Source organism: Dendropsophus ebraccatus, chromosome 14, assembly GCF_027789765.1.
Source record: "Dendropsophus ebraccatus isolate aDenEbr1 chromosome 14, aDenEbr1.pat, whole genome shotgun sequence".
NCBI lineage: Eukaryota > Metazoa > Chordata > Amphibia > Anura > Hylidae > Dendropsophus > Dendropsophus ebraccatus.
Genome location: NC_091467.1, coordinates 31,218,989 through 31,244,370, shown reverse-complemented (window position 1 = coordinate 31,244,370; position 25,382 = coordinate 31,218,989). Strand labels below are relative to the sequence as shown.

Here is a 25,382-nt window from a genome sequence, read left to right as displayed (position 1 = left end):
CCCCTGCCCGGAATACCCCTTTAAGGCTAGATTCACACGTACCAGATCTGCAGCGGTTTTTACGCTGCAAATTCCACAGCAAAATCCACTGCGGATCTCTTGCCCGTTGCTCTTACTACTGTACTGACACAGCCGCGCTGTGAAATTAAGGTTTTAGTGTACAAATACAGTCACCTAAAACGACTGGGCACAGCTGGTTTTATCTTCTGGAGTCTTGGTATAGGGACCTACAACAAATAGTTGTTATAAGATAAGAATATTGGCTCAATAGAATGAAAGAAACTCTTGTGCCGCCACGATTAACAATAGCCACTTCATAGCTGTTTTGAACGGCTATGAATAAAGGTAAGCTGCTGTAAAGCGCAATTCCATCAGAGTTGACAATTCTCCTAAGCAGTATTGCACATCTAACATACAGTTATATATTCCATTGTCAATAGCGTGCTATACGTTATAATACTTAGTGCACCACTTCAAAGGACCACTGGGATAAAATGTATAAAAGATGAGATCTGCTTTTCATTAACAAGCCTGAATGTAGAAAAAAGCCGGGTCAGTAAGAGGCCCAGGCATTCTGAGTCACTTACTCATAAGAAGCATATCCTGCTGCCCTCGCTGACTAATCTCCATAACCGCTGAGCCTTGCAATGAGAAAAGATGGTCTAAATCACACGGTGGAGGAGGGATCCGGGATACAGTTACAGGAGTATAAGGACAGGGAACTGGTTTTGCAAACCTATGGGAAGTGTGGGGCAATTGTATAAAGGGGCATTAAAACCGAAATAAATGTATTACAATCGGTCTGAGTGGGTAATGTACATCCTTGGGGAGACCACCAAGCTGCATAGGAAGTCTTATAGGCCAGGCAATGCTCCTTGGGAAAACGGTAGGCAAATTAGCTTTCCTGTAGAAGGTAAAGCTCTAATAGGTGGCACTAGAGAGCCAGCTTTCTGGAAGAGCGCTAATTTGAGTAACGTAATGCAGAACAACATAGGGTCTCATTTCTAACTCAAGACAAAGTAGTGATCCCATGTGCTTAACTTGATCCATTCTTCTTCTATTAGTAAATATAACCCTGCCGCAGAGGTCATCTGACTAGGAAAAAACATGGCTTCTGGGAAAGCTAACACTTATTTTTCTATTTTATATATATTTGTTTGCCCCATTTCTGCAAGAGACATACTTTGAAGAACATCTTAGGTCTGTCCAGACTAGAGCATGTACCCTAAAGGTCATCATCTTTTTTTCTAACCTGTTTTTATCATTTTTTTTATTTCTTTTTTGTACAATAATATGTGGGCGGCCATCTTGCCCAAGATGGTTTTTAACAGCATTTAGACACGCGATTTACAGCAAGTGCCATGACATAGGCAACAATAGACAGGAGCTGTCCCGTTAACATGAATAGGAATGATTTCTGGGCCAGTTAGTAACTTTTACAGGGAAGGGGAGGCTGAGATGCTATTGTCTTCTCTATCTGCTAGTTTTGTCTTTCACTGTCTTTCAATACTGTAAATTGCTTTCCAGCATACTCCTCCTTATCATCTCAGACAAACAGGAAGTCTTAGCTTAGTTTTAGGCAGAGTGGCTACACTGATAACTAAGATTTAACAATTATGTGAAAATAAAGATAGTAAAATGGAAAAGTCTAAAATAAAAATAAATCACCCAAAATTCTTACAAACTTTGTTTAACATTGGGTCATTTTCTTTCTTCCCTTTGGGTCCAGCCATGAGTGTTAAGATATAAATAGACTAGGTTACTACCGGTATAACTTGTTACTCTAAGAACTCATTACAGGCTACAAATTTTCATGAATGTGACTTTTGGGTTGAGAAACCCCGATTCAGGTGATGCCGCTGTGCGCTGTGCTTCTCTGCCTCCTGCTTCCTGTTTATTACATAGATACACTTTCCAGAATCGCAAAAAAAAACATTTCTCAAGAACTGCAGATCTAGCCTAGAAGGCAGAGAGAGAAAGAGAGGAGGAGGGGGAAGGGAGGGCGGTAATGCAAGGCGTAGTTAAAGCACTGTTAACTTTTTCATGTCACCCTTCCAGAGGTGAAACGGGTGCTATGTCTGTCAGTATCCATTACAGCTCATCCATTACGTTATTTTATAAGGACCTCTTGAAGGTGAAGCTTCACTTTAAAGGATATGTTATAAAAACTAAAAAACTTTCTACTCTGTGGAAGAAGGATCCCACAAATAGAAACATGGGTAGATCCCTCCTGGTGCATTTCCTCAGCTGTTACCTATAGTATCACATTCTGGAGATGCAAATGTACCACCCATTGCTGTCAAACCCATATAGAACCCATATAAAGGGGGAAGTAATGAAAGTTACGTCACTGGTAAATCCTTAATATAAGCTTAAAAATCCTTAATATAAACCTTTTGGTAGGAACATATGGAAACAATCCGTCCAAAAACAGCCAATGGCTGTAAAAATAATATAAAAGCAGAAGAGGCAAAGCGGCTAAGTATAGAAGTGAACAGGGTGAAGGGGCGTGGGCAAAAGAAAATCAGCAGCCAGGAGAGTAAGGTGGGTTGAGGAGTAACGGGAAGAGGGGCTCAGCAAAGGGGGGGGGGGCTAGAAAGGAGGAGACAGGCGAGCATGCAAGAGGGAGGCCCTGTTACTGGCAGGCTTCAATAACCTTCCGACAGAAACTGAAAGTAGTCACTACACTTCTTTCTGGTTTCAAGCACATGGATTGAGCAGACAGCTGCCTGAGTAAGTGTATCTGTTTACATATACTGTGAGTGGGCTTAATGTATGCAGGTTTTTTTTTGTGTGTGACACATTTATAGGAATCAGAAGGTAACATTATGTTTATGATTTATTCTGTATAATATAACATTGATGCATTCAGAAAACCCCTGGCCTCAATACACATGCAAACTGCAGCTGAAGTAGGACAAGCTAAGCATTGTGGGTAATATAGTTCTGCAACAGGAAAATAGTAGTTCATGTCAAGTCTAAATGGGGCCAGAACAAGGGGCAGGTGGGGGAGAAAGCCACAAAGGATGCAGTAGCCTCACTGCCAAGGACAATGTTCCCCGTCCCGGGGCTGTCCATCTAGTGCAGAACTACAACCAATGGGAGTTGTAGCTTTACAACAGCTGGACAGCCCAGATATGGTAACAATTGGGCTGGCAAGGTTATTAGGCACTATGACTAATACTTTTTGGGGTACTGTGGCTGACACTACATGTGCACATAGAGGGTATCAATGTGCCAGGTATGCTTTGGGCATCAAAACTGGCACTAAATCAAGGTCCTGTGTACTGTATGAATCAGTAGAAAGGACATCCCATGTTGGTAAATATATGTATATATGATGCCCTGTGGGTCTTGATCTGCAGGGACTTATATACTTATATTAAATGGGATCCTATAAAATTGTGAGCTCACCTTACATAGTTATTTTTCCTTCTGAGATTGATTGGGTATAGGGATTGTGCAGATCAGTATAAAGCACAATTGGTGATAAGTGCAATGTAACCAATGGCTGACATCTCATAGTGGTTGGTTGTTACTTAATTCTCTGGCACTTACTTTCTGAGGTCCAGTGGTGAAATTGTGGGTACAGATTACATATATTGATGGGTTTGGTCAATATTATACATTGTGAACTTTCTATCAGGGTGAAATCAATATCCTATTTGTCACAATTGGTCAAGACGGGCCTCTAGACAATAAGACAATCATAAAGTATTCCACTGCTAAAAGTCCTAGTGATCAGGTGTGTAAAATCCTGACAGCAAGAATTCAGTCTCTCCACGGTGCCACCACAGGTGAAATAAAGCATTACATAGTGCCCTGTCACATCAATGTGCTGTGTACCCCAGAGGTGCTTTCAGCTCTGGCCAAGTGGTTAGGATCCTGGACATCCCTCTATAAATTTAATATTCACAAATAGGATATACACTAATATTGTTTCATAAAGTACACACGTCATTTGTGAATGTACAAGAGATAAAAATATGATCTAAATCCTATTGACATATTAGAACATTATACCATATTGTGATATCCATAGAATAGAGAAAGCTAGTAGCATATATCATTTTAGCCACTGATTTTAATAGGGTACACAACATAACCAATTTACAACATAAACCCCTTATACCATTAGCTTCCATTGTATGGTGGCGTACAGTGTCGGACTGGGGTAACTTGGGCCCATTAGGGAATTTGATTTTAGGGGCCCACCCTACATATACCAGATTTAGCTAACTTCAAACCTTTTGCTGTGTATATGACCAGTGGTGCAAGCTCACTGCTAGTAACTTGTCAGTCACTCTTTGCAAACAGCATAGCGTGCCACTAAGGTTTCTTAAAAGGAGAAGTCCCATAAAACAAATCTAAAGCAGGCAGGAGCGTGCGGGGAGATAATAAAGAAAGTATACTTACCAGTCCATGTGCCCCTGTAGCACTTCCTTAATGACATCTGACAGCCGCGGCCTCCTGCTGCTCCTCCAGCTGCAATGTCCTGGAGCTGTAAAACATGGAAGCCCACCTCCTGCTAAGGGGCCCACCGGGACATTCCCCTGCGGGCTAGTCCGAGCCTGGTGGCATAAGTGTGAACATTAGGGATGAGCAAATGTTAAGATGGACCCAAGCGTGGTTAAGATTTGCTCATCCATAATGTTCACACTTACGCCACCAGGCAGTGTTTCATAACCGGTTGCTCAAGAAGATAGATGCAGCCCTAAGGGCTCTATTACACCAACAGATATCTGACAGATTATATGACAGATTTTTGCAGCCAAAGCCAGGAATGGAAAGTAAACAGAGAACAGGTCAAAAAGAAAAGAAAAATTGTCTATAAGGCTGGGTTCACACTGCGTTTTTGCAATTCGTTTTTTTCATCCGTTTTTTGAAAGTAACGGATGAAAAACGGATTGCAAAAACAGATGCATATGTGTGCATCCGTTTTGATCCGTTTTTACATTGACTTCCATTATAAAAAAAACGGATCAAAACGAATCGTTGCTGACACTATTTTTTTTGTCCGTTAAAAAAACCGGATCCGTTAAACGTATGCTAAAAACGCAGTGTGAACCCAGCCTAAGGGGTGTTTATAAATTACACGGAGCGATTATAATTTAAAAATTCAATATAACGATCGAAAATGAGCAATTATCAGTGTAGTAACACCCAACGATCACAAAATCGTTAATTTTTGTTTTTCAACATGTTGAAAAATTATCGTTGGTAGTTCCCCGATCGTTCGCATATCTGCTCGTGTAATAAGTCGTTCACCGATAAAACATGTTGTGTGGGTCGTCCTGAGAAACTATTAGCGACCGATAAATTACTTAAACGATCGTTCAGAACGGTAAACTGTGAATGTAATAACCTACAAAAGATCGATTGTGGTAGGTGTTAGGACATTATAGGAATAATGTGAAGTAGTTATACTACACAGTGGTATGAGAATGGAGAAGTGGGGGCGCCCTGAGCCATGGGATCATTATTATTGTGCTGCAGCAATGACATAAGGAAACGAAAACCAACTTTTTGTAGAACCAGTCTGACAAGCCTTACCCGTCCAACCCTATCATAGTACTGCTATTCTTTTATACTTGACATAGGGAAGTGGATAATTCAGCAAAAAGTGTGCTTGTCAGCAGAAATTATCACGCTGAAGAGTAAAAAATTTATGTTAACTTCAGATTTGTCACAGCCGCGGCGGCGTCCCGCGTTCCGGGCCGCCGCCGCGACCGCTTCCTGCCCCATGCAGCAGCCGGTGTCCATAGTCGGGGACCCGGCGCTGCTATCACCTCGGCCCCGGGGGGCGCCTCACCTCTCCCCGCTCCTGTCTCCCGCTGTGCCGGCCGGCGCGCGCGTCCCCGCCTCCTAGGGCGCGCGCGCGCCGGCTGTCTCAGATTTAAAGGGCCAGTCCGCACCTAATTGGTAGTTGCACCCAATCACTCCCCTATAAATCCCAGCATGCCCTGTCCCTGGTGTTGGAGCCTCTACATGCTTCCCATAGCGTTTGGCCCAGCTCCCTGTTGTTCCTGTGTCCTGTCCGTTACCTGGTCCCAAGTCCCTGTTCCTGAGTCCTGTCCGTTACCTGGTCCCAAGTCCCTGTTCCTGGTTCCTGTTCCCCTGTCACTCCACCTGTTCCCGTGTCCAGCCTGTCACGTGCTCTCTCATCTGCAGACTATTGCCTGTGCCATCTCCTGCCACGCCTCGCCTGCCGACACCAGCAACCAAGCCAGGGGTAGCGACCTGGGGGTCGCCTGCCGCAGCAAGTCCATCCCGCCTTGCGGCGGGCTCTGGTGAAAACCAGCGGCCCCTTAGACTCCGCCCCCTGGTGAGGTTTGTGCCATCGCTGGTGCCGGTCCAGTGGATCCACTACTCCGGGCGTTACAGTAGGCTCCAACCATGGATCCCGGCGAGGTGCCCGATCTCCGTGACGTCGCCAGAGTGGTCACTCAGCAGGCGCAACAAATCCAGAAACAGTCACAGCAGATCCAGCAACTCACTGCCGCCTTACAGCAGCAGACTACTGCCCAGCGCACACCACCTCCTGACGCTTCTTCTTCACTCCGACTGGCCCTCCCAAGCAAGTACTCTGGGGACTCTAAGTTGTGCAGAGGATTCTTGACTCAGTGCACCATGCACATTGAACTTTTGAGTAGTCAGTTTTCCACCGAGCGCTCTAAAGTGGCTTTCATCATCAGCCTATTAGAAGGTAGAGCCCTGGCCTGGGCCACGCCACTGTGGGACCGTGATGATCCAGTTGCTGCCAATCTCCGGGCCTTCCTATTCGAGTTTCGCTCCGTCTTTGAGGAACCTGCCCGTGCTTCTTCAGCCGAGACTGCTCTCCTCAACCTCTCTCAAGGCAGCTCCTCTGTTGGTGACTACGCCATCCAGTTCCGCACCCTGGCAGCCGAATTGGACTGGAACGAGGCCGCCCTATTGGCCACCTTCAAGAAGGGCCTGTCTAGTCGTGTGAGAGACGTGCTCGCTGCCCGAGACCTGCCTACCTCCCTGAACGAACTCATTCTACTGGCCACCCGAGTTGATACTCGTTTTTCGGAGAGGGAGGAGGAGGTTCGGCATGAACATTTACTAACCCGTTCCCGTCGCCATCCCCAGCTGGCGCCGGTTTTCCAGAATCCTGACCTTTCGATGTCCCAACCCTCTCCTGAGATTCCTATGCAGGTGGAACGGGCTCACCTGACGCCTGGTGAAAGAATCCGGCGCCTGGAGCAGAATCTCTGTCTCTATTGCGGTGGTTCCGATCACTTCCGGCTGGGATGTCCCCTACGTCCCCAAACATCCGGAAAATGCTCGCACCTAGGTCCGGTGGGACAGGTGTCCCTAGGTGTGAATGCCACCATTCCAAGTCTGTCTATGCCAGTTTCCATCCGGACTCTCTCAGGACGAAATCATCAGACTACTGCCTTCCTCGATTCTGGGTCAGCAGGCAGTTTTATTGCGGCAACATTGGTCCAAAGATGGCGGCTACCCGTGACCCGACTAGCCAGGCCCCTGACTATCTCCTCGGTCACAGGCGAAATTCTTACCGACCGTGTGTACTACCAGACCGCACCTTTAGTCCTCCAGGTGGGTCCTTTACATCAAGAAGAGATATCCTTCTACGTCCTGCCCCATTCTTCCCCCGCGGTCCTCCTGGGACTCCCGTGGCTGCAAGAACATGCCCCTCAACTGGACTGGAGAACCGGGGAGATTCTCAGTTGGGGTCAGGACTGTTCCAACCAGTGTCTCAGGTCACCTCAGACCAAGTGTACTATGTCGTTTCCTGTCCCAGCCAAGCCTCTATCCGACCTACCGGCAGAAGACCAAGACTCGGCGGATGCCTTCTCTGCCGAGGTGTACCCTCTCTCCGTACCCAAGACTAAGGTCGGGTCCTCTCACCACCGGGAGAACTTACAGAAGGTCCTCGTCCACAGACCCACAGTCCCTTGCCATGTTTTACCGCCTGATCGCCTAGCACCAGTCGTCACCTCCTCGCTTCGGAGAGTACCCCCCGGAAAGACTCATGTTCACCCTGCGCTTCGAAGAGGTATTTTGAAGTGGGGTCATTCCTCGTTGGAGGCCGGGCACCCTGGAGTCCGTAAGACCGGCCAACGGATCTCTCGCCACTACTGGTGGTCCAGTTTGTTTCAAGATGTCAAAGACTTTGTGGCTTCCTGTGCCATCTGCAGGCAAGAAAGAGGGGGAGGCCAAAGGGGGGGGGTACTGTCACAGCCGCGGCGGCGTCCCGCGTTCCGGGCCGCCGCCGCGACCGCTTCCTGCCCCATGCAGCAGCCGGTGTCCATAGTCGGGGACCCGGCGCTGCTATCACCTCGGCCCCGGGGGGCGCCTCACCTCTCCACGCTCCTGTCTCCCGCTGTGCCGGCCGGCGCGCGCGTCCCCGCCTCCTAGGGCGCGCGCGCGCCGGCTGTCTCAGATTTAAAGGGCCAGTCCGCACCTAATTGGTAGTTGCACCCAATCACTCCCCTATAAATCCCAGCATGCCCTGTCCCTGGTGTTGGAGCCTCTACATGCTTCCCATAGCGTTTGGCCCAGCTCCCTGTTGTTCCTGTGTCCTGTCCGTTACCTGGTCCCAAGTCCCTGTTCCTGAGTCCTGTCCGTTACCTGGTCCCAAGTCCCTGTTCCTGGTTCCTGTTCCCCTGTCACTCCACCTGTTCCCGTGTCCAGCCTGTCACGTGCTCTCTCATCTGCAGACTATTGCCTGTGCCATCTCCTGCCACGCCTCGCCTGCCGACACCAGCAACCAAGCCAGGGGTAGCGACCTGGGGGTCGCCTGCCGCAGCAAGTCCATCCCGCCTTGCGGCGGGCTCTGGTGAAAACCAGCGGCCCCTTAGACTCCGCCCCCTGGTGAGGTTTGTGCCATCGCTGGTGCCGGTCCAGTGGATCCACTACTCCGGGCGTTACAAGATTCTGAATAGGTTTACTTTGGATTAACTTGGATTTACTCAAACAACTGTGGACCAAAAGCAGCCCTTGTTTTGTACAGATATCACGTAAAGATTTGTGTGGTTGGTTGGTAATATGGGCTGAGATGGTTGCTCCTTCTATAGCAATCCATTATATGATTCCCTATAGGTCTCCACTTCCACATAGAAAACCTGTTACATTAAATAATATCTAATAATGCCTTAAATGTTTATTGTGTCATAAATATACACTTTGTATGAGACCGGCCGGGTCACGGAGCGGCCGGTCTCAGAAAAGATCATCCCGGCCGGTACTGCAGCACCGACCGGATCATCTTTAGCACCGCTGAATTCGGATGCAGGTGCGAATTCCCCGCTGTTCACAATGGACCGTGCAGTCAGAGCAGGGTTTTCTGGGGCCCCTATTCAATCAATAGCGGCCGCAGAAAACTGACATTTCCGTTTCTTGCAGCGCTGCTAGGGATCCCGCCGGAGTGTATACTATGGGGGACATTTATCATCCCAAAAAGGTGTATTTCTCGGCAGAAAATGGCCAGATGCAAATAAATTTATTCGCAAATAGCCGCTCTGCGAATAAATTTTCGCATCTGGCCATTTTCCGCAAGCCTCGCCAGGGGGATGGGAAGTGGGTGTGGAGGGGGTGAAACGGGGGGAGCAGACTATGGGTCCGCTTAATTGATCATTTTTTTCACCAAAAAATTATAAGGAAACCTACACCAGCTCTGAGCTGGCGTAGGTTTCCTTGGCGCACACACTGGTGCGCATGGGATTTATGTAGAGGCAGTGAGTCTCTACATAAATCAGCATACTGTTGGTGCTGCGGGGACATTTTTAAGCCCAGCGCTGAAAACACCGGACTTAATAAATGTCCCCCAATGTGTATACACTCCAGCCGGGATACCCTCAGCCTTCAGCGCAATGTAAGTTCCGTACTAATCACGACCATTGCAACAACAGCCGTGATTAGTACGGCACTTACGTTGTGTGAACATAGCCTAATGCAGTACCTTGTGCTTATATATGGACTCCCTCTGCACTGTACAAAGACATTACATAATCCTGGATATTTACACTGTCACATGCAGAAAAGTATATAAATTACTTGTCTATTTGAATGTCGCATGTCTCATACTGTGATATTTCTTCAGGCTAAAGAGAACAAACATGGCCATAGACTGCTACGAAGGTCAACCTCTGGTCTCCACCAAGACCCCAGTGTACTCCCACCAGCTCGTAAAGTCTCTGGACTTGGTAGAAAAAAATAAAGTTGAAGTTGGCATATCCAAAGGCTGGGCCAAAGTAATGCTGGAGGGAACGGCCATAGGGACCAAGGAGAGCTCCACCCTGGGAATCTCCATCATAGCACAACCTGAATGTAAGATCTGGTCACACTATATCTCATTTTTTTGACCTTTTATTTTTCAATTACTCTAACATTATTACTACTGTACCTCTTACTCCATATAATATCCCCTATGTCTCCTCCTATTACTCCATATACCCTATTATATCTCCTCCAATTACTCCATATATCCTCCCCTATATCTCCTCCTATTACTCCATATACCCTCCCCTATATCTTCTCCTATTACTCCATATAACCACCCCTATATCTCCTCCTATTACTCCATATATCCTCCCTATATCTCCTCCTATTACTCCATATAACCTCCCCTATATCTCCTCCTTTTACTCCATATAACCTCCTATATCTCCTCCTATTACTCCATATAACCTCCCCTGTATCTCCCCCTATTACTCCATATAACCTCCCCTATATCTCCTCCTATTACTCCATATAACATCTCCTACATCTCCTCCAATTACTCCATATATCCTCCCCTATATCTCCTCCTATTACTCCATATAACCTCCCCTATATCTCCTCCTATTACTCCATATAACCTCCCTATATCTCCTCCTATTACTCCATACATCCTTCCCTATATCTACTCCTATTACTCCATATAAACCGTGCGATAGCTACTCCTATTACTCCAAATAACCTCCTCTATAGCTCCTCCTAATACTTACCTCTTACCCCTCAGATAGGTAATGAGTATCCGAGTACCCAGGTTCCCAACCACTATGCCCCATACCGACCATTAGAACAGGGTTGTGTCCCCAGTTTAATCAGAGCTAGCCCAGTATAAGGCTTCACTATTTCTGTTAAAGGGGTTGTCCGGCGATAAAAAATTATTCACAGAATAACACACATTACAAAGTTATACAACTTTGTAATGTATGTTATGTCTGTGAATGGCCCCCTTCCCCGTGTCCCACCACCCCCACCCGTGTACCCGGAAGTGTGGTGCGCTATACATTACCTGTCACGTGCCGACCACGGTCTCCGATCCTCAGCAGTGACGTCTTCTTCGGGAGGCCGGCGGATCTTCCCGAGTGCCGGCCGCCCTCTGCAGCGTCATCCGAAGCTCAGCCGCGATTGGCTGAGCATAACTGTGCTCAGCCAATCGCGGCTGATGACGCGGCCACGTCATCAGCTGCTCAGCCGCGATTGGCTGAGCACAGTTATGCTCAGCCAATCGCGGCTGAGCTTCGGATGATGCTGCAGAGGGTGGCCGGCACTCGGGAAGATCCGCCGGCCTCCCGAGGAAGACGTCACTGCTGAGGATCGGAGACCGTGGACGACACGAGATGCGGTGAGTATAATGCACCACACTTCCGGGTCTAGCGTGGGTGGGGGGAAACACGGGGAAGGGGGCCATTCACAGACATAACATACATTACAAAGTTGTATAACTTTGTAATGTGTGTTATTCTGTGAATAATTTTTTATCGCCGGACAACCCCTTTAAGCCTATGGTTGAATGAAGCATCAGCACACATGCTTTACAGCTGCTTCCATTAAACAAGGGAAATGGCTCCCCCTTTCTTGTGGTTGTCCCAGCAATAGCGACACGCAACAATAACACACTTATCACCTATCTTGTGCATAAGTGTTATTGGTGCTATTGGTTGAAAAATGCCTTTAATCCTGTAAAAACATCTCTATTGACCATTCTTCATTACTCCATACATCTGATAAACAGGAACTTTTTATATCACATTGCAGGTGAGAATAAACCGCAGATTTGCCCAACGTCCCCAGAAGGTCCGTTGTACATCACTGACTCCAAGCAGTACAGGTAACTCGCCTATTCTGGTAACTTTGCTCTGATCTTTTCCATGGATAGTAATTATTTCATATAAGATATCAGCAACCTAACTATTATGATGATGCCAATGCTTAGCACTAAAGTGTTTTTACACAGCTCCTCCAGTTAACATCACCACATTTCTATTCATCTTTTCACAGTTTAACAGAAAGCAATGAGCATATCCCTAATAATGTGGTGAATGCAACTGAGGGCAAATTGGCAAAGCCACCACGATTGCCAAAAAGCAAGAAAAAGAGACGGAAAAGAAGTGCTAAAAATAACAACACCTCAACAACCATAAGCCAAACCCAGTCTCCAGAACAGGAGACCCGCACACCAATACCTGTTCAGGTAATGTAGGATATGGTGAAACACCAAAACATTGCCAGCAATGTCTGTGTGTGTGCGTACTGGTGGAGGCACTGGGTATATTTACTGGTCTATTATGGGTTTCAAACGAAAGCTGATTAGACAAGGCTTTAATGAATTCAGATATAGTTTAAAGTGACAGCAGTGTCAAGGCAGTCACTGATCAAAGGGATATTAGTCACCGATCAAAAAGATAGTAGTCACCAAAGGAACAACCTTTTCTGATCAAACAGATACTAGTCTCCGATCAAAGGGATAGTAGTCACAAATTAAAGGTATAGGAGATAGAGAGGGGGGTAGTACTCACCAATCAGGAGGATAACAGTCACCAATCAGAAGGATAATAGTCGCCAAATAGGGGGTTAGCACTCACCAATCAAAGAGGTAGCACTCACCAATCAGGGGGATAGCACTCACCAATCAGGGGGGTAGCCCTCACCAATCGGGGGATAGCACTCACCAATCAGGGGGATAGCACTCACCAATCAGGGGGATAGCACTCACCAATCAGGGGGATAGAGATCACCAATCAGAAGGATAACAGTCACCAATTAGGGAGATATCAGTCACCAATCTGGGGGGTGGAAGCCACCAATGTGATCATAGTAATATCATTACTAGTAAAATCATTAGGATGAAGTGGCAGAAATGTGCCACTTTGTGTCTATCCACACAGCTGGAAAAAGCCAAATGCAGCAGACATGACAGACTTTGTGGTCCATTTATGCTTTCTGTACTCTATGTTTAAGCATAAACTATAGTATGACATTTACAATTAGGAATGTAAAACTTTTCTTGAGAAAATTAAAAGAGTGTTTCCTGCTTTGATGTAGGATGAAGAATCTGAGCCCAAACAGTGGCATACAAACAATATCCAACAACCCAATAAAAATGCTGAATACTCACCTCTGAACTCACAGCTCTATGCTGATGACAACAGCAAAGTGCTCAGCAAGCTTATTAGTCTATCTCAGTGCATTTGCCATGTGGGTGCTGGAAAGCTTCAGCCACAAACCAATGTATTAGGTGTGCAACAACCAAGAGACCGGCTTCCAGAAATTATTGCTGCCTTGGGACTTGATGATTTTGAAGGAAATAGTTTCTCATCATGGAGTTCTTCCAAGTTTACTGGTTTCTGCAAAGGCCTGAGTTCCCAATCTGTGGAAGAGGGGGTATTGTACGCTCTTAAGGATTCTGTAAGCTACGGAGAACCACAAAACGTGTGCACATTAGCCAAATCCTGGAAGAAAAGTGATGATGATGACCTGGAGTGCAATGAAGGGATCCTGTTAAATGAGGTAAAACAATATACTGGACTTAACTTAGTATGAGATGAGACATATATTGTCATTTTCTCAATGAGATCAAATGCAAAGGGACCAAATTGTAGCAAAGGGACAAAATGTCAAATTTATCAATCTCCTAATCTATCTTTATAGTGGTTACAACTCCATCTCCCTAATACAGAGGTCCCATAGAGTCTGGGTTAGAGTCCGTTCACACTACGGAATCGCCCTGCTATGTGTTTCAATGGGAGGCCTTGCACTTTCCGCTCACATGTCCCATTGTAACACATAGCAAGCAGGATTCTGCGCCGATTATGCAGGTGGGGGTTCCACACAGAATTTCTGCCCCGATTCTGTAGTGTGAATGGACCCTTAGTGACCGAGTGGTCAATAAGCAGGAAGAGAAGTGCATGGTTGAGTGTATCTTCCTGCTTTAAAGACAATCTCATAGACTAGGGTCCTTTTACACGCTCAGATAAATTGCTTAATCGCCCATTTAGTGAATGACAAGCAATGATTTTTTTGTTTTAAACGATAAGCATTTAGACGAGAAGATAAATCACTAAGAAAAGTCGTTAACGCGATCAAAAAAACTGCGTCCATATATATTCTGTAAATATTTGTAATTGCGTTCGTATCTATATACTTTGAACGAATGTTTGAGGATTTTATTAAATACTTACATTCTTAATTCTCTTTAGAAATTAAAAATGATAGATTATGAGTACAAAGAAGGCATTCACTGGAGAAAAAGTAAAGAAGTGTTGGGTAGAGGAGCCTTTGGAGATGTGTTCTTGGGAACAGACAACAGAACTGGATTTAAGTTTGCAGCCAAAATGGTAAGATTTCTGCACAAATGCCCTAAATGTTACAGGTCCATGCATCGTCCTGAAGTTGTCTTTTAGCCACAAGCATCAGTAATAAACAGGGTGTGTTCACTGTCCCTATGAGAGCATGTGAACTATAATAAAGGATCTCCACCTGGCACACATCCTAACCAATAATAGCCCATAAAAAAGGCCACTGCAAAGACTCTCCTCTTTAGACAGACATAGTGCAACCATACATTGCATGGCCGGTCATTTATTTAAATGGGGACCATGTAATATTGCATTTCCCCTTCAGCAAATGGACATGTGATGGTAAGATGTGGGGGCTTGCTTTTAGGCCCCTTGCACATAACCATAAATAGGATATGCATACCGTATGCAGTTGCAGACAGCACAGACACATTGTACTCCAATGCATCTGACCGTGTATTTTACAGTCTGTACATTTGTTCTGAGCCCGGACCACAAAAAGAACAGACCTGCTCTTATACATGTCATATTTGCAGTATAGGCTCATAGAATTGTATTGGCCTCATGGTCTGTGATTGCCAACAGCCTATCCATGCATTAAATCCAAGTTATTGTGGACTGCATAAACCAACACAGATTTCTGCAGTAGTCCCTAGAGAGTGGGACTTTGTTTTAAAGAGGATCATTCACCTGTACTTCAGTGTACTAGTAGATCAAATGGACCACGTTGACTCAGAATCTAATTTGTCTATACTCAAAAAAAGTTCTGATGAATTGCAAACATTTTTTGCAGTTTATCTTAAGTGTGCACAGCTCGTACAGTAAGGCTGGGTTCACACATAGTATATTTCAGGCAGCATTTGGTCCTCATAGCAACCAAAACCAGGAGTGGATTAAAAACACAGAAAGGATCTGTTCACACACTGTTGAAATTGAGTGGATGGCCGCCATATAACGGTAAATAACTACTATTATTTCAATATAACAGCCGTTGTTTTAAGATAACAGCAAATATTTGCTATTAAATGACGGCCATCCACTCACTTACAACATTATGTGAACAGAGTCTTTCTGTGCTTTAAATTCACTCCTGGTTTTGGTTGCCATGAGGACCAAATACTGCCTGAAATATACTGTGTGTGAACCCAGCCTAATGGAGCAAGGACATTGCAAATCTGAGGCCTATGCGTGTGATGTAAACAGTTTAAAGTTAGTTCATTCAATTTTACTTCCCCCAGGTCAAACTTTAATTTCCTCCTCTTTTCAGATAAGTATTGGCAGATTCCGATCTGAGGAGCTGACATGCTGCTTAGCTGTCAATTGTGAAAAAATAGTCCCAGTGTATGGGGCAGTCCGAGAAGGACCCTGGATTACTGTGTTTATGAAGCCCATGGATGGTAAGGGATATGACTACTGACAGCCACCTATTAGTAACTACAAGTTCTTAAGAATAATAATTGTTCTGGTCAGAAAATCTAAATGTAACATCATCACACAAAATGTTACAAGAGAGGTTTAGTACGACTCATTTACATATCTAGTAAACTACAGTTCCCAATAACTGCCTCATGTACATATCTACTAAACTACCAAGGTAAGAAACCTACCTTTATCCTCAGCGCTCCATGCACTTTAGGGACATATGATCAGGTTAGATAAAAATAGAACACAGACACAGGCATGCATATATATATATATATATATATATATATATATATGTGTGTGTGTAAGAGAATTTCAGAATGAATGCAGCACTCGTGTAGCGATAGATGTGGTGCCAAGCGGTATATACCAGCGACCACCCGGTATAGGTAAGATAAATCAGAAAATTCCTACTAAACTGTAATGAATTCCAACAAAATGTAATGAACAGTATATACTTTATTGATGATTCATATGAAGTTCATAAAAACACATATAAAAATTACAAGATAACAATACAAACAGATTTAAACAGATGACATAGGTGAGCCACAGAGATCACCCGGACAGAGTTAAACGGTAAGAGGAAGCATGGTACATTTAATCAAGGGCCCAACCAAAGGGAAGAATTTTTTACAAAGTGCCTAGTGTAAGAGATCTAGTGTCCAATGAATATGTATAGCAGCAATGAAGGTATATATTAAAGTGCAAAATGCTGTAGAAATATTGTATAGGAAATCTCGCACATATGAGCGACTAGTGACTACATAAACACATAGTTGGAGCAACAATGCCTAACCAGCTTCCAAATAACTAACAAACTAGTGCAGGATATACCTCAAGTCCGGGGACTGCGTGGACTAGTTTATTAGGTATTATTTGCCAGATAACACAATGACTCATGCACCAGGGCCAACTTTTTAAAGGGACACAATCAAAAACATTTAAACATTTTATTTTAATGGAAAAAAAGTATTAATTGTAATAGTTGATCACACCCGGTCACAAAGAAAAACCTAAAAGAATTTAAATTAATTAATGCTGTTTTTACAAGTGCTGACATCTAGTGGTTTTGGGTTATACCCCAGACTGCGGGGAAAAACAGCAGCTTCACCTTTAAATCTCAAACATAAATGGTTCTTAAACATGATAAATATACACTGTAGCTTCTTAGATGTGTATGTCTGCAGTCATTTTCAGCCTTGGTAATATTATATTTTCCAGGTGGATCTCTGGGCCAGCTGATCAAAAGAAGTGGCTTCTTAGCAGAGGATCAGGCCCTGTATTACACTGGACAAGTACTGCAAGGCCTAAAAGATCTTCATGCTGCCAACATACTGCATGGAGACATAAAAGGTCAGTACCACAACATTTTCCTCCCATTTTCCTTTTTTTTTTTTATACTTTTTAAGAGCAAGTTCACTACTGAGAATGAGAATTGAGAGTTTGTGATAGGGGTTCAATTGCTTTTAGCTAGATCTGACAGCAGCTGCTCTTCATTGAAATGAAAAGGACTGTAATGCACCTGATATTTCACAGAATATGTTAAAGGAAACCTGTCGTCACTTTCACCATGCCCAAACCATGAGTTAGCGAGGCGGTGCCAGGGGGCTTCTTCCTGCCCTTGATTGATCAATCTCTCCCTGTTTGAGTATAGGGAGAGATCTATGACTGGAGACTGGTAGGATAGACAGAGGACACCCGGGGCCACCTCAAAGACTCCAATATAAAAAAGTTATGGTACAGGAATAACTGTGAAACTGTGAGATGGAAATACCAGTTTACTTTATAAATGTTATTCTCCACATGTACTCCCATTTTTGCATAATGTCTTCCATCTAACCTTTCTTTCATTTTTCAGCTGACAATATACTCCTTTCTGATAACGGAAATACGGCATACTTGTGTGATTTCGGGCATGCAGGACATCTACCTCCTGGTGGTTGTAAGACACAGCTATTGACAGGTAGGTGACAGTGTTAGTAATTGACATCAGCTTATCCAATATGAGGCTGTACAGAGAGCACATAAATTGTACCTACTATGTCCTATAGGTGACCATGTCCCAGGTACTGAAACACACATGGCTCCTGAGGTAGTACGTGGGGAACCTTGTGACACAAAAATAGATGTGTGGAGTGCATGTTGCATGCTTCTGCACATGCTGAATGGCTGGCATCCATGGAGCCGCACGCACAAAGCACCCTTATGTCTGAAGGTAAGAATAATAATATTATCAAGTATGCAAGCGGTATTTCAATATTGGAAACCCATGTTATATTACATAAAGTTAAGCTAAGTTAGCTTGAAAATAGATTAATATACGTACCCTGTAATGAGTTACATCATGTAAACATTAAAATGCTAGATATATGCCCCACAAGGGATATGCTATCACTTTGATTGCATATCCTATGGCGACACTGTAAGAGATGGGAATACCCCATGTAAGCTAATATAAAGTACACAAACAGGATTTATATTTTCACACAAAATAACATTCTATCACCTTCTGTTCTTAGATTGCCACAGAACCACCCCCTCTGCAAGAAATCCCCCCTAGCTGTAACAATCTAACTCGTAACCTTATAGTGGATGGACTTCAGAAGGATCCTAGTATCAGAAGAGATGCGGCGGATCTCATCCAAAAAGTGGACATTGCACTTAGAAAAAGTAAGTGTTGTACTAATGTTTAGTATCTATACCAGGGATGGGGAACCTATGTCCCTTCAGATGTTGCAAAACTACAATTACCAGGATGGGAATTGTAATTTTGCAACAGCTGGAGGGTAGAAGGTTCCCCATCCCTGATCTATATCATAGACAGTCCATGCTGTTAATACATACCACTTACAAACAAGTCGCTGCTCTCCTCTTCAGGATCTGCCTGCAATGAAATAAAGTACAGTATATAAATAAGCCAATACCAGACTTATAATATAATAATGACGCGTTTCTTTCTTCTAGTTGGAGGCTTGAAATCTTCATATAACACAGAATACAGGGAACCACGAACATTTCCTCCCCCCTTCACAGAAGTCCCACAGATCCCTGGTTCTCAGCCCAAGACTTGTCCTGAAGAAGCCAAGGCTACACAGGGCTACTGTATGCAGCAGACAACAGAGGAAGCTTCCTTTACAAGTCACAAAAGTGTGGAACAAACCAAAATATCACACGAAATGGAGATTGAGTGCCTGGAACGAGGTAAAGTGTTGCTATGACCTTTTCGATATATATTTACTAGACTGGATTTTGCATGAATTTGTTAAAAGTTGTTAAAATCTCACTCCTCTATCTATAGACCTCTACGTGGAGAACCTATCCCAACCTTTTTCTCTGGAAAATGAAAAAATGTACCTGAGCGAGCCCAGCCTGGAGCCTCTGCAAAGCCGCAAGGTACTAATATAACATTGGGGCATTGTCTATATATACTGTGTATATGTATGTATATATATATGTATATATATATAATATATTTATTTTTAATTACTATTCTATTATTATTTGGCAGTAGATTGAGATGAACTTATATACTGACAATGTCAATGTTCTCTAAATTCTGCAGGATTCCATGACAACTTGGGACACGAAAAGTTCTGGGATTCATTCATGGGACAGCCTTAAGGATCCCTGGAGCTTGCAAAGTGATTCATTGTTCAGTGGAGGAACCACAACTACACCGAGCTGGTGCAATGGTAAGTTAAGAGATTTCTGTTCTCTAAGTGGGCCATGTACTGAATGACATAGGGGTCCAATAAAACACTAAGGAGGACATTTATCAATGAAAAAAGTCGTAGTTTTTAGCTGAAATGGCCAGATGTGAATAAATTTATTATAAATATAATTATAAATATATAATATTCGCATCTGGCCATTTTCCGCCCGGTAAGCCAGGTGGGCGGGGAGGGGGTGTGGAGGGAGCGGAACGGGGAGTGCGGACTCAGAGTCCGCTCTATTCATCAATTTGTTCACCATAAAATAGTCAGAAAACCTACTCCAGCTCTGAGCTGGCGTAGGTTTCCTGGCGCGCGAACTCGCCCGCACAGGATTTCTGTAGAAGCACTGCGCTTCTACATAAATCTCCGTAATGTTGGAGCTGCGGGGACATTTTTAATTCCGACGCAGAAAACGCCGGTCTTAATAAATGTCCCCCTAAGGGTGCGTTCACACGTACAGGATCCGCAGCAGATTTGATATCAATGTAACTAAGTAACTGAACACTGCATCAAATATGCTGCAGATCCTGTATGTGTGAATGCACCCTAAGGCTATGTTCACACCGCGTAAGTTCCACAGAAATCACGACCGTTGTTACAACAGCCGTGATCTCTTCAATACTTACGTAGCGCTGCAAGCTGTACACTCTGGCCGGGATCCCTAGCTACGCTGCAAGAAACTGACATGTCTGTTTTCTGCGGCCACTGTTCAGTGAATAGCGGCCGCAGAAAACCCTGTCAGTTCACACAATGGAGTGAGCAGCTCCGGCCGCACACTCCATTTTGTGCTGTGGGGAGTTCTGATGCGGGCGCGCACGGATGCGCCTGCATCAGAACTCAGCAGCGCTAAAGATCATCCGGACGGTACTGCAGTACCGTAGAAATATGTAGAAGACGGCACTTCCGTGGCGGTGGTGCTCGAGGTGAGAAAAATTTTCAGATATTAGGAAGAGCCCGGCACTCACCAAGTAGATTATGCTTCTTTATTGTAGTGTAGCAAACATATGGTACAAGGACGCGTTTCGGCCAAGCATGGCCTTCATCAGCTTAGGGGTGTACACCCCTAAGCTGATGAAGGCCATGCTTGGCCGAAACCCGTCCTTGTACCATATGTTTGCTACACTACAATAAAGAAGCATAATCTACTTGGTGAGTGCCGGGCTCTCCGGTACTGCAGTACCGGCTGGGATGATCTTTTCTGAGACTGGCCATTCCGTTACCTGGCCGGGTCATGGAACCGCCGGTCTCTTACTATGTGTGACCATAGCCTAAAACAAGAACCCCAGCTCTTCAGGGCCTGCATTCCTCATAAGCTATGAGCGTATTACCATGAGATGGCAAAAAAACTCACAGATAGGAAGACATTTTTATAGTTTTCTCCACCTCTGGCATGTTTTGTGGTTCATAAAACATTGGCACTCTAATATTTTGGAGGCCCAATACTATGGTGCATTAGCACACTAGGATTGTTGTGATCTTTCAGTTTTTCTGATACAAATTTGATAACAATGGTTTCTGTGTTCTAGGGGTGAAAGTTCAACTGAAATCCTTCAGTGGGGAGATCCTGAGTATTTGGGAGTCCGGCAGAACAAAGCTGGGAGACCTGGCAGTGGGAATCAGCAGTCAGGTAAGAAGCAATCCAGTACTGTGACATACAGTAAGACAGGAAGCCTGTCCACTGTTTAAGGCTGGAGTAACATTAGGATAATATGTATATATTATAGCTAGAGGTCTCAGCCTGACTGCAGGTTCACAGTAGCATCTGGACAGAAAATGTGTCCATATTACACTAGTGTGACCCCAGTCTTAAAGGGGGAAAAAATGACTTTATCCCTCAAACAAGTGATCACATTTCAGATCTTATTTTCACATTTTCAGATCTTATTTCAGATCTTATTTTCTAAACTGTGCATGTGCATGTGTGCTGTGATTTAGTGGCATTGCCACCTATTACCTGAGACATTGTTGACACAGATACCTTACATTACCTAATATTGGTGCAACCATGACCAATCGCCATTGTGCAATCTACTGAAAGATGAAATCAATCTATTTTCTGGTATAGGCCAGGTACTAACTACATCACACCACGACTATAAGATGAAAGTATGTGTCAGGACTGTAACCCTATATATCCCACTATATACTGTATATGTGTAACCATGTAAAAAAAAAATAGATAGCTCACAGAATATGCAGTACCCTACTCTATAGGAACGCAAGAAAAGATGTACTACCCTGAAGGACACTCTTTCAGTCTTGGCTGGGTGAATGGGAGCCCTGGGCTGTGTTTGGTGATGTCACCTGGGACTAACCCAGTGCATACACTGATTATATAATATGATGTAAACACAGCTTTGGTGTGGATTACTGTAGTTTACTAGTCAATGGGTTACTACAGAATTGCATTTTGCATGTAGATTAACCACTATAAAGATATAGATCCCTCTGAATGAAATACTAGATTATTCATCTAGTCTTTGACTTGCCAGCTGTTGTAGAACTACAACTCCCAGCTGAATGCACTGATGCTTATTGTAGTTTTGCAACAGCTATAGAGCAACAAGTAGAGTATACAAGTATACAACCAACTTCATTCTTAAATGAAAAAAATGAAAATAAAGTTATTTGCTATGTGAAGTGAATCCCCGCTCCTCTTACTAAAATGTCTATCAATGTATTTTTGTCCTACAGATTCCTATAAAACCTTTCACCATAGTAAACTCAAAGGGAACCTACATCCCTTGGGACACAGATATCGCAGATTGCGGGATTGAGCTTCAGTGCGCCCTGGCTCCTGATCCGGGGATATGGACCTGGAGAGTGAAAAAAGGGAAGATAGAAGAAGGGAATACAGGGGAGGTATATACAGGCGGAGGGACAGACACCCCAGAGTGATCGCAACGACTGAGGAGTTCCTATACTCCTTGAACATAACTCTACACGTGTGCCTTATGGACTGTCCGGGCCTCATACAAAGGACAGACGTGATCACGTTCTGATTTTATACAGTAATCCTATTTGTAATTAGAAGGTATATTTGTTAACAAGACTTTTCTTATACATAGAATTGAAAATTCTAAAATGTTTGTGATCCTTTTGACAATTGAAAACTATGAAAACAGGACTTGGTGCCAATAACAATGACAGAACAGAATGATACGAGAGTTAGTATACTGGGAACTAAATGTATAAAGGACAAAGCTATATTTTAGATATATGATTTGGAAAGCCCCATTAGACCATGATTGGCCTTCAGGGATTTATAATCCTGAAGGGGTATTGCGGAGTTTAGGCTGCAGGGACAGTACACAGAGCAACAATGTAGCGCACATCCTACATCCTAAATATGTATCATTACCCTATTTGTCACAAGTCTCTCCCTATGTGCGTCAGTAGCCCATGAGAGTTCCTACCCCGCATTGTCTTCATCTACTCCAGGATGTTCTCACCCTATATGTTCTTGGCTGCTGCTCAGAGCATCTTTATTAAAGTTGCTGAGCATCTCACATTAGATTCCATCATCTGCTGTTTTATATTGAAACAGCTCAGCCTCCTATAACTCCTAGCACTGCAACTGAGCATGTGCGACCAGCAAGCTAAACGACAGGTTGTAATCCTAGGGAATACTGGAATACCCTTTGGGTGTATTCACACGAACAGGATCCGCAGCAGATTTGATGCTGTGTTCAGTTATTTAGATCAAATCTGCTGCGGATCCGCAGCAGAAAATCCGCTGCAATGCGGTGTGTGCGAAGCTACCCTTATGCTATTTTCCCCATTCCAATGGAATGACCAACCAATGAACCAATAAATTAAATGACAGACCAAGCACAATTGTCTAGTACATGAGAAGATAGTTAGAGGACTGTGTGCCTGATCTGTTTATGTCTGTGGGTCTGGTTATAAGGTCATAACCCCCAAAAAGCACTTTTGTGGAACTTGTGCAAGCACTAATAGCACAAAGCACAACCCACCCCGACAGTGCATTAATGCAAATTTCAGGTTTGTTAGATGCCTAGATCCTGTTTTTAAATGAGGTCTTGGTGATCGGCACTTGTTTACCAAGCCTTCACAAGGCTCTATCATCTGTGTGGCCGGGACTCCCAAACAGTCACTGGATCGTTTGTGCAGCCCCTTCGGATGTGCTCACGGCTAATGACTTTCTTGTATGAAAGAACGCTGATAAATGAGTGTTTATCCGTTCGTCAGCTGGTTACTGTTCAGCCAAGAATCACTTCATGTAATAGGGCCCTTACATTAATTCTCCTTATTTATGGTGGATTTTTCTTGCACTGTGCATGTTAGACAGTGTATAATTTAGGACCCCTCAGATGCAACTAAACTGGCTGGTGAGAACTACAGGAATTAGCAATTTACTAATGTTATGTCATGAGCTATATGTAACAGGGAAGGTCAGGAAATATCTGTAATGTATATAAAGATGGAATGAAATAGCAATAATTGATTCAATGAATTAATGTAAATGTCTGTAAATCTCATGCTGAATAAAACTCGAACTGAATCCTATTTGTCTTTCCATTTTATCTGCCTTACTCCATCCTGAAAATTATTTATTGTATATTTCATGCATTGTGCAGGGAAATGAAAAGGAAGTCACTGCATTTTAGGCCTTGTTTGCACATTACAATATGAGACTATGTTCACACTATGTAAGTTCTGTTTTTTCCACAGAACTTATGTAGTGCTGCAGGCTAAAGGGATCCTGGCCGGAGTGTGTACACATAGTATACACTCCAGCCGGGATCCCTAGTGGCGCCGTGAGAAACTGACATGTCCGTTTTCTGCGGCCGTTATTCAGTGAATAGCAGCCGCAGAAAACCCTGTCAGTGCACACAATGGAGTGAGCAGCTCCGGCCGCACGCTCCATTGTGTCTTCTGTGGGGAGTTCTGATGCAGGCGCGCACTGATGCGCAACCATCAGAACTCAGCGGCACTAAAGATCATCTGGGATGATCTTTTCTGAGACAGCTGGTCTCATACTACATGTGACAATAGCCTAAGGGTGGTATTACACGGAACGATAATCGGCCGAATTGGCCCGATTCGGCCGATTATCGCTCCGTGTAATAAATGCAACGATCAGCCGATGACAACGATCATCGGCTGATCGTTGATATAGGTTAGAACCTATTTTCGTCGGGCGCCGACCGCGCACCGCTGCGTGTAATAGCGGTGTGTGGCCGGCGACTAACGATATACATTACCCATCCACGTTCCAGGGCTGCTCCTGCCGTCCGCTTCTCCCGGGGTCCCGCGCGCGCTCTAGCGTCACAGAGGCCTGTCAGCTGATAGGCCGCTCAGCCAATCACAGGCCGCGGCGGTCCCGGCCTGTGATTGGCTGAGCGGCCTACCAGCTGACAGGCTGTGTGACGCTAGAGAGCGCGCGGGACCCCCGGGAGAAGCGGACGCAGGAGCAGCCCTGGAACGTGGATGGGTAATGTATGCCAGTTTAGCAAGGGCTGCAAGGACATCGGTAACGATGTCCTTGCAGCTCTTGTCAAACGATTATCGGGCCGTGTAATAGGTCCAGTAAACAAGCAACGATCTAGCAGATCGCTGCTCGTTTACAGGTATTATCGGGCCCTGCTCGGCCCGTGTAATACCACCCTAAGAGCCCTTTTACACAGAAAGATTATCTGACAGATTATCTGCCAAAGATTTGAAG

General features: G+C 44.4%; 1 protein-coding gene across 3 annotated transcripts in view; it reads left to right on the top strand.

Annotated features, from left to right (window-relative positions):
- Positions 1-24,223, top strand: part of MAP3K14 (mitogen-activated protein kinase kinase kinase 14) — a 29,376-nt gene extending 5,153 nt beyond the window's left edge. For 2 of the 3 annotated variants that reach the window (XM_069951804.1, XM_069951803.1), the window contains exons 2-16: positions 10,091-10,317; positions 12,016-12,088; positions 12,259-12,451; positions 13,303-13,767; positions 14,457-14,594; positions 15,823-15,952; positions 17,202-17,333; positions 17,839-17,943; positions 18,032-18,195; positions 18,500-18,650; positions 18,945-19,181; positions 19,279-19,373; positions 19,543-19,672; positions 21,220-21,320; positions 22,388-24,223. In XM_069951804.1, the coding sequence (XP_069807905.1) occupies positions 10,107-10,317; positions 12,016-12,088; positions 12,259-12,451; positions 13,303-13,767; positions 14,457-14,594; positions 15,823-15,952; positions 17,202-17,333; positions 17,839-17,943; positions 18,032-18,195; positions 18,500-18,650; positions 18,945-19,181; positions 19,279-19,373; positions 19,543-19,672; positions 21,220-21,320; positions 22,388-22,591 (2,529 nt within the window). In that variant the 5' untranslated portion in view covers positions 10,091-10,106 and the 3' untranslated portion in view covers positions 22,592-24,223. Of the gene's footprint in view, positions 1-2,679; positions 2,734-10,090; positions 10,318-12,015; positions 12,089-12,258; positions 12,452-13,302; positions 13,768-14,456; positions 14,595-15,822; positions 15,953-17,201; positions 17,334-17,838; positions 17,944-18,031; positions 18,196-18,499; positions 18,651-18,944; positions 19,182-19,278; positions 19,374-19,542; positions 19,673-21,219; positions 21,321-22,387 lie in introns of those variants that run through there. The other variant, XM_069951805.1, reaches the window with a different exon arrangement.
- The last annotated feature ends 1,159 nt before the right edge of the window (positions 24,224-25,382 follow it).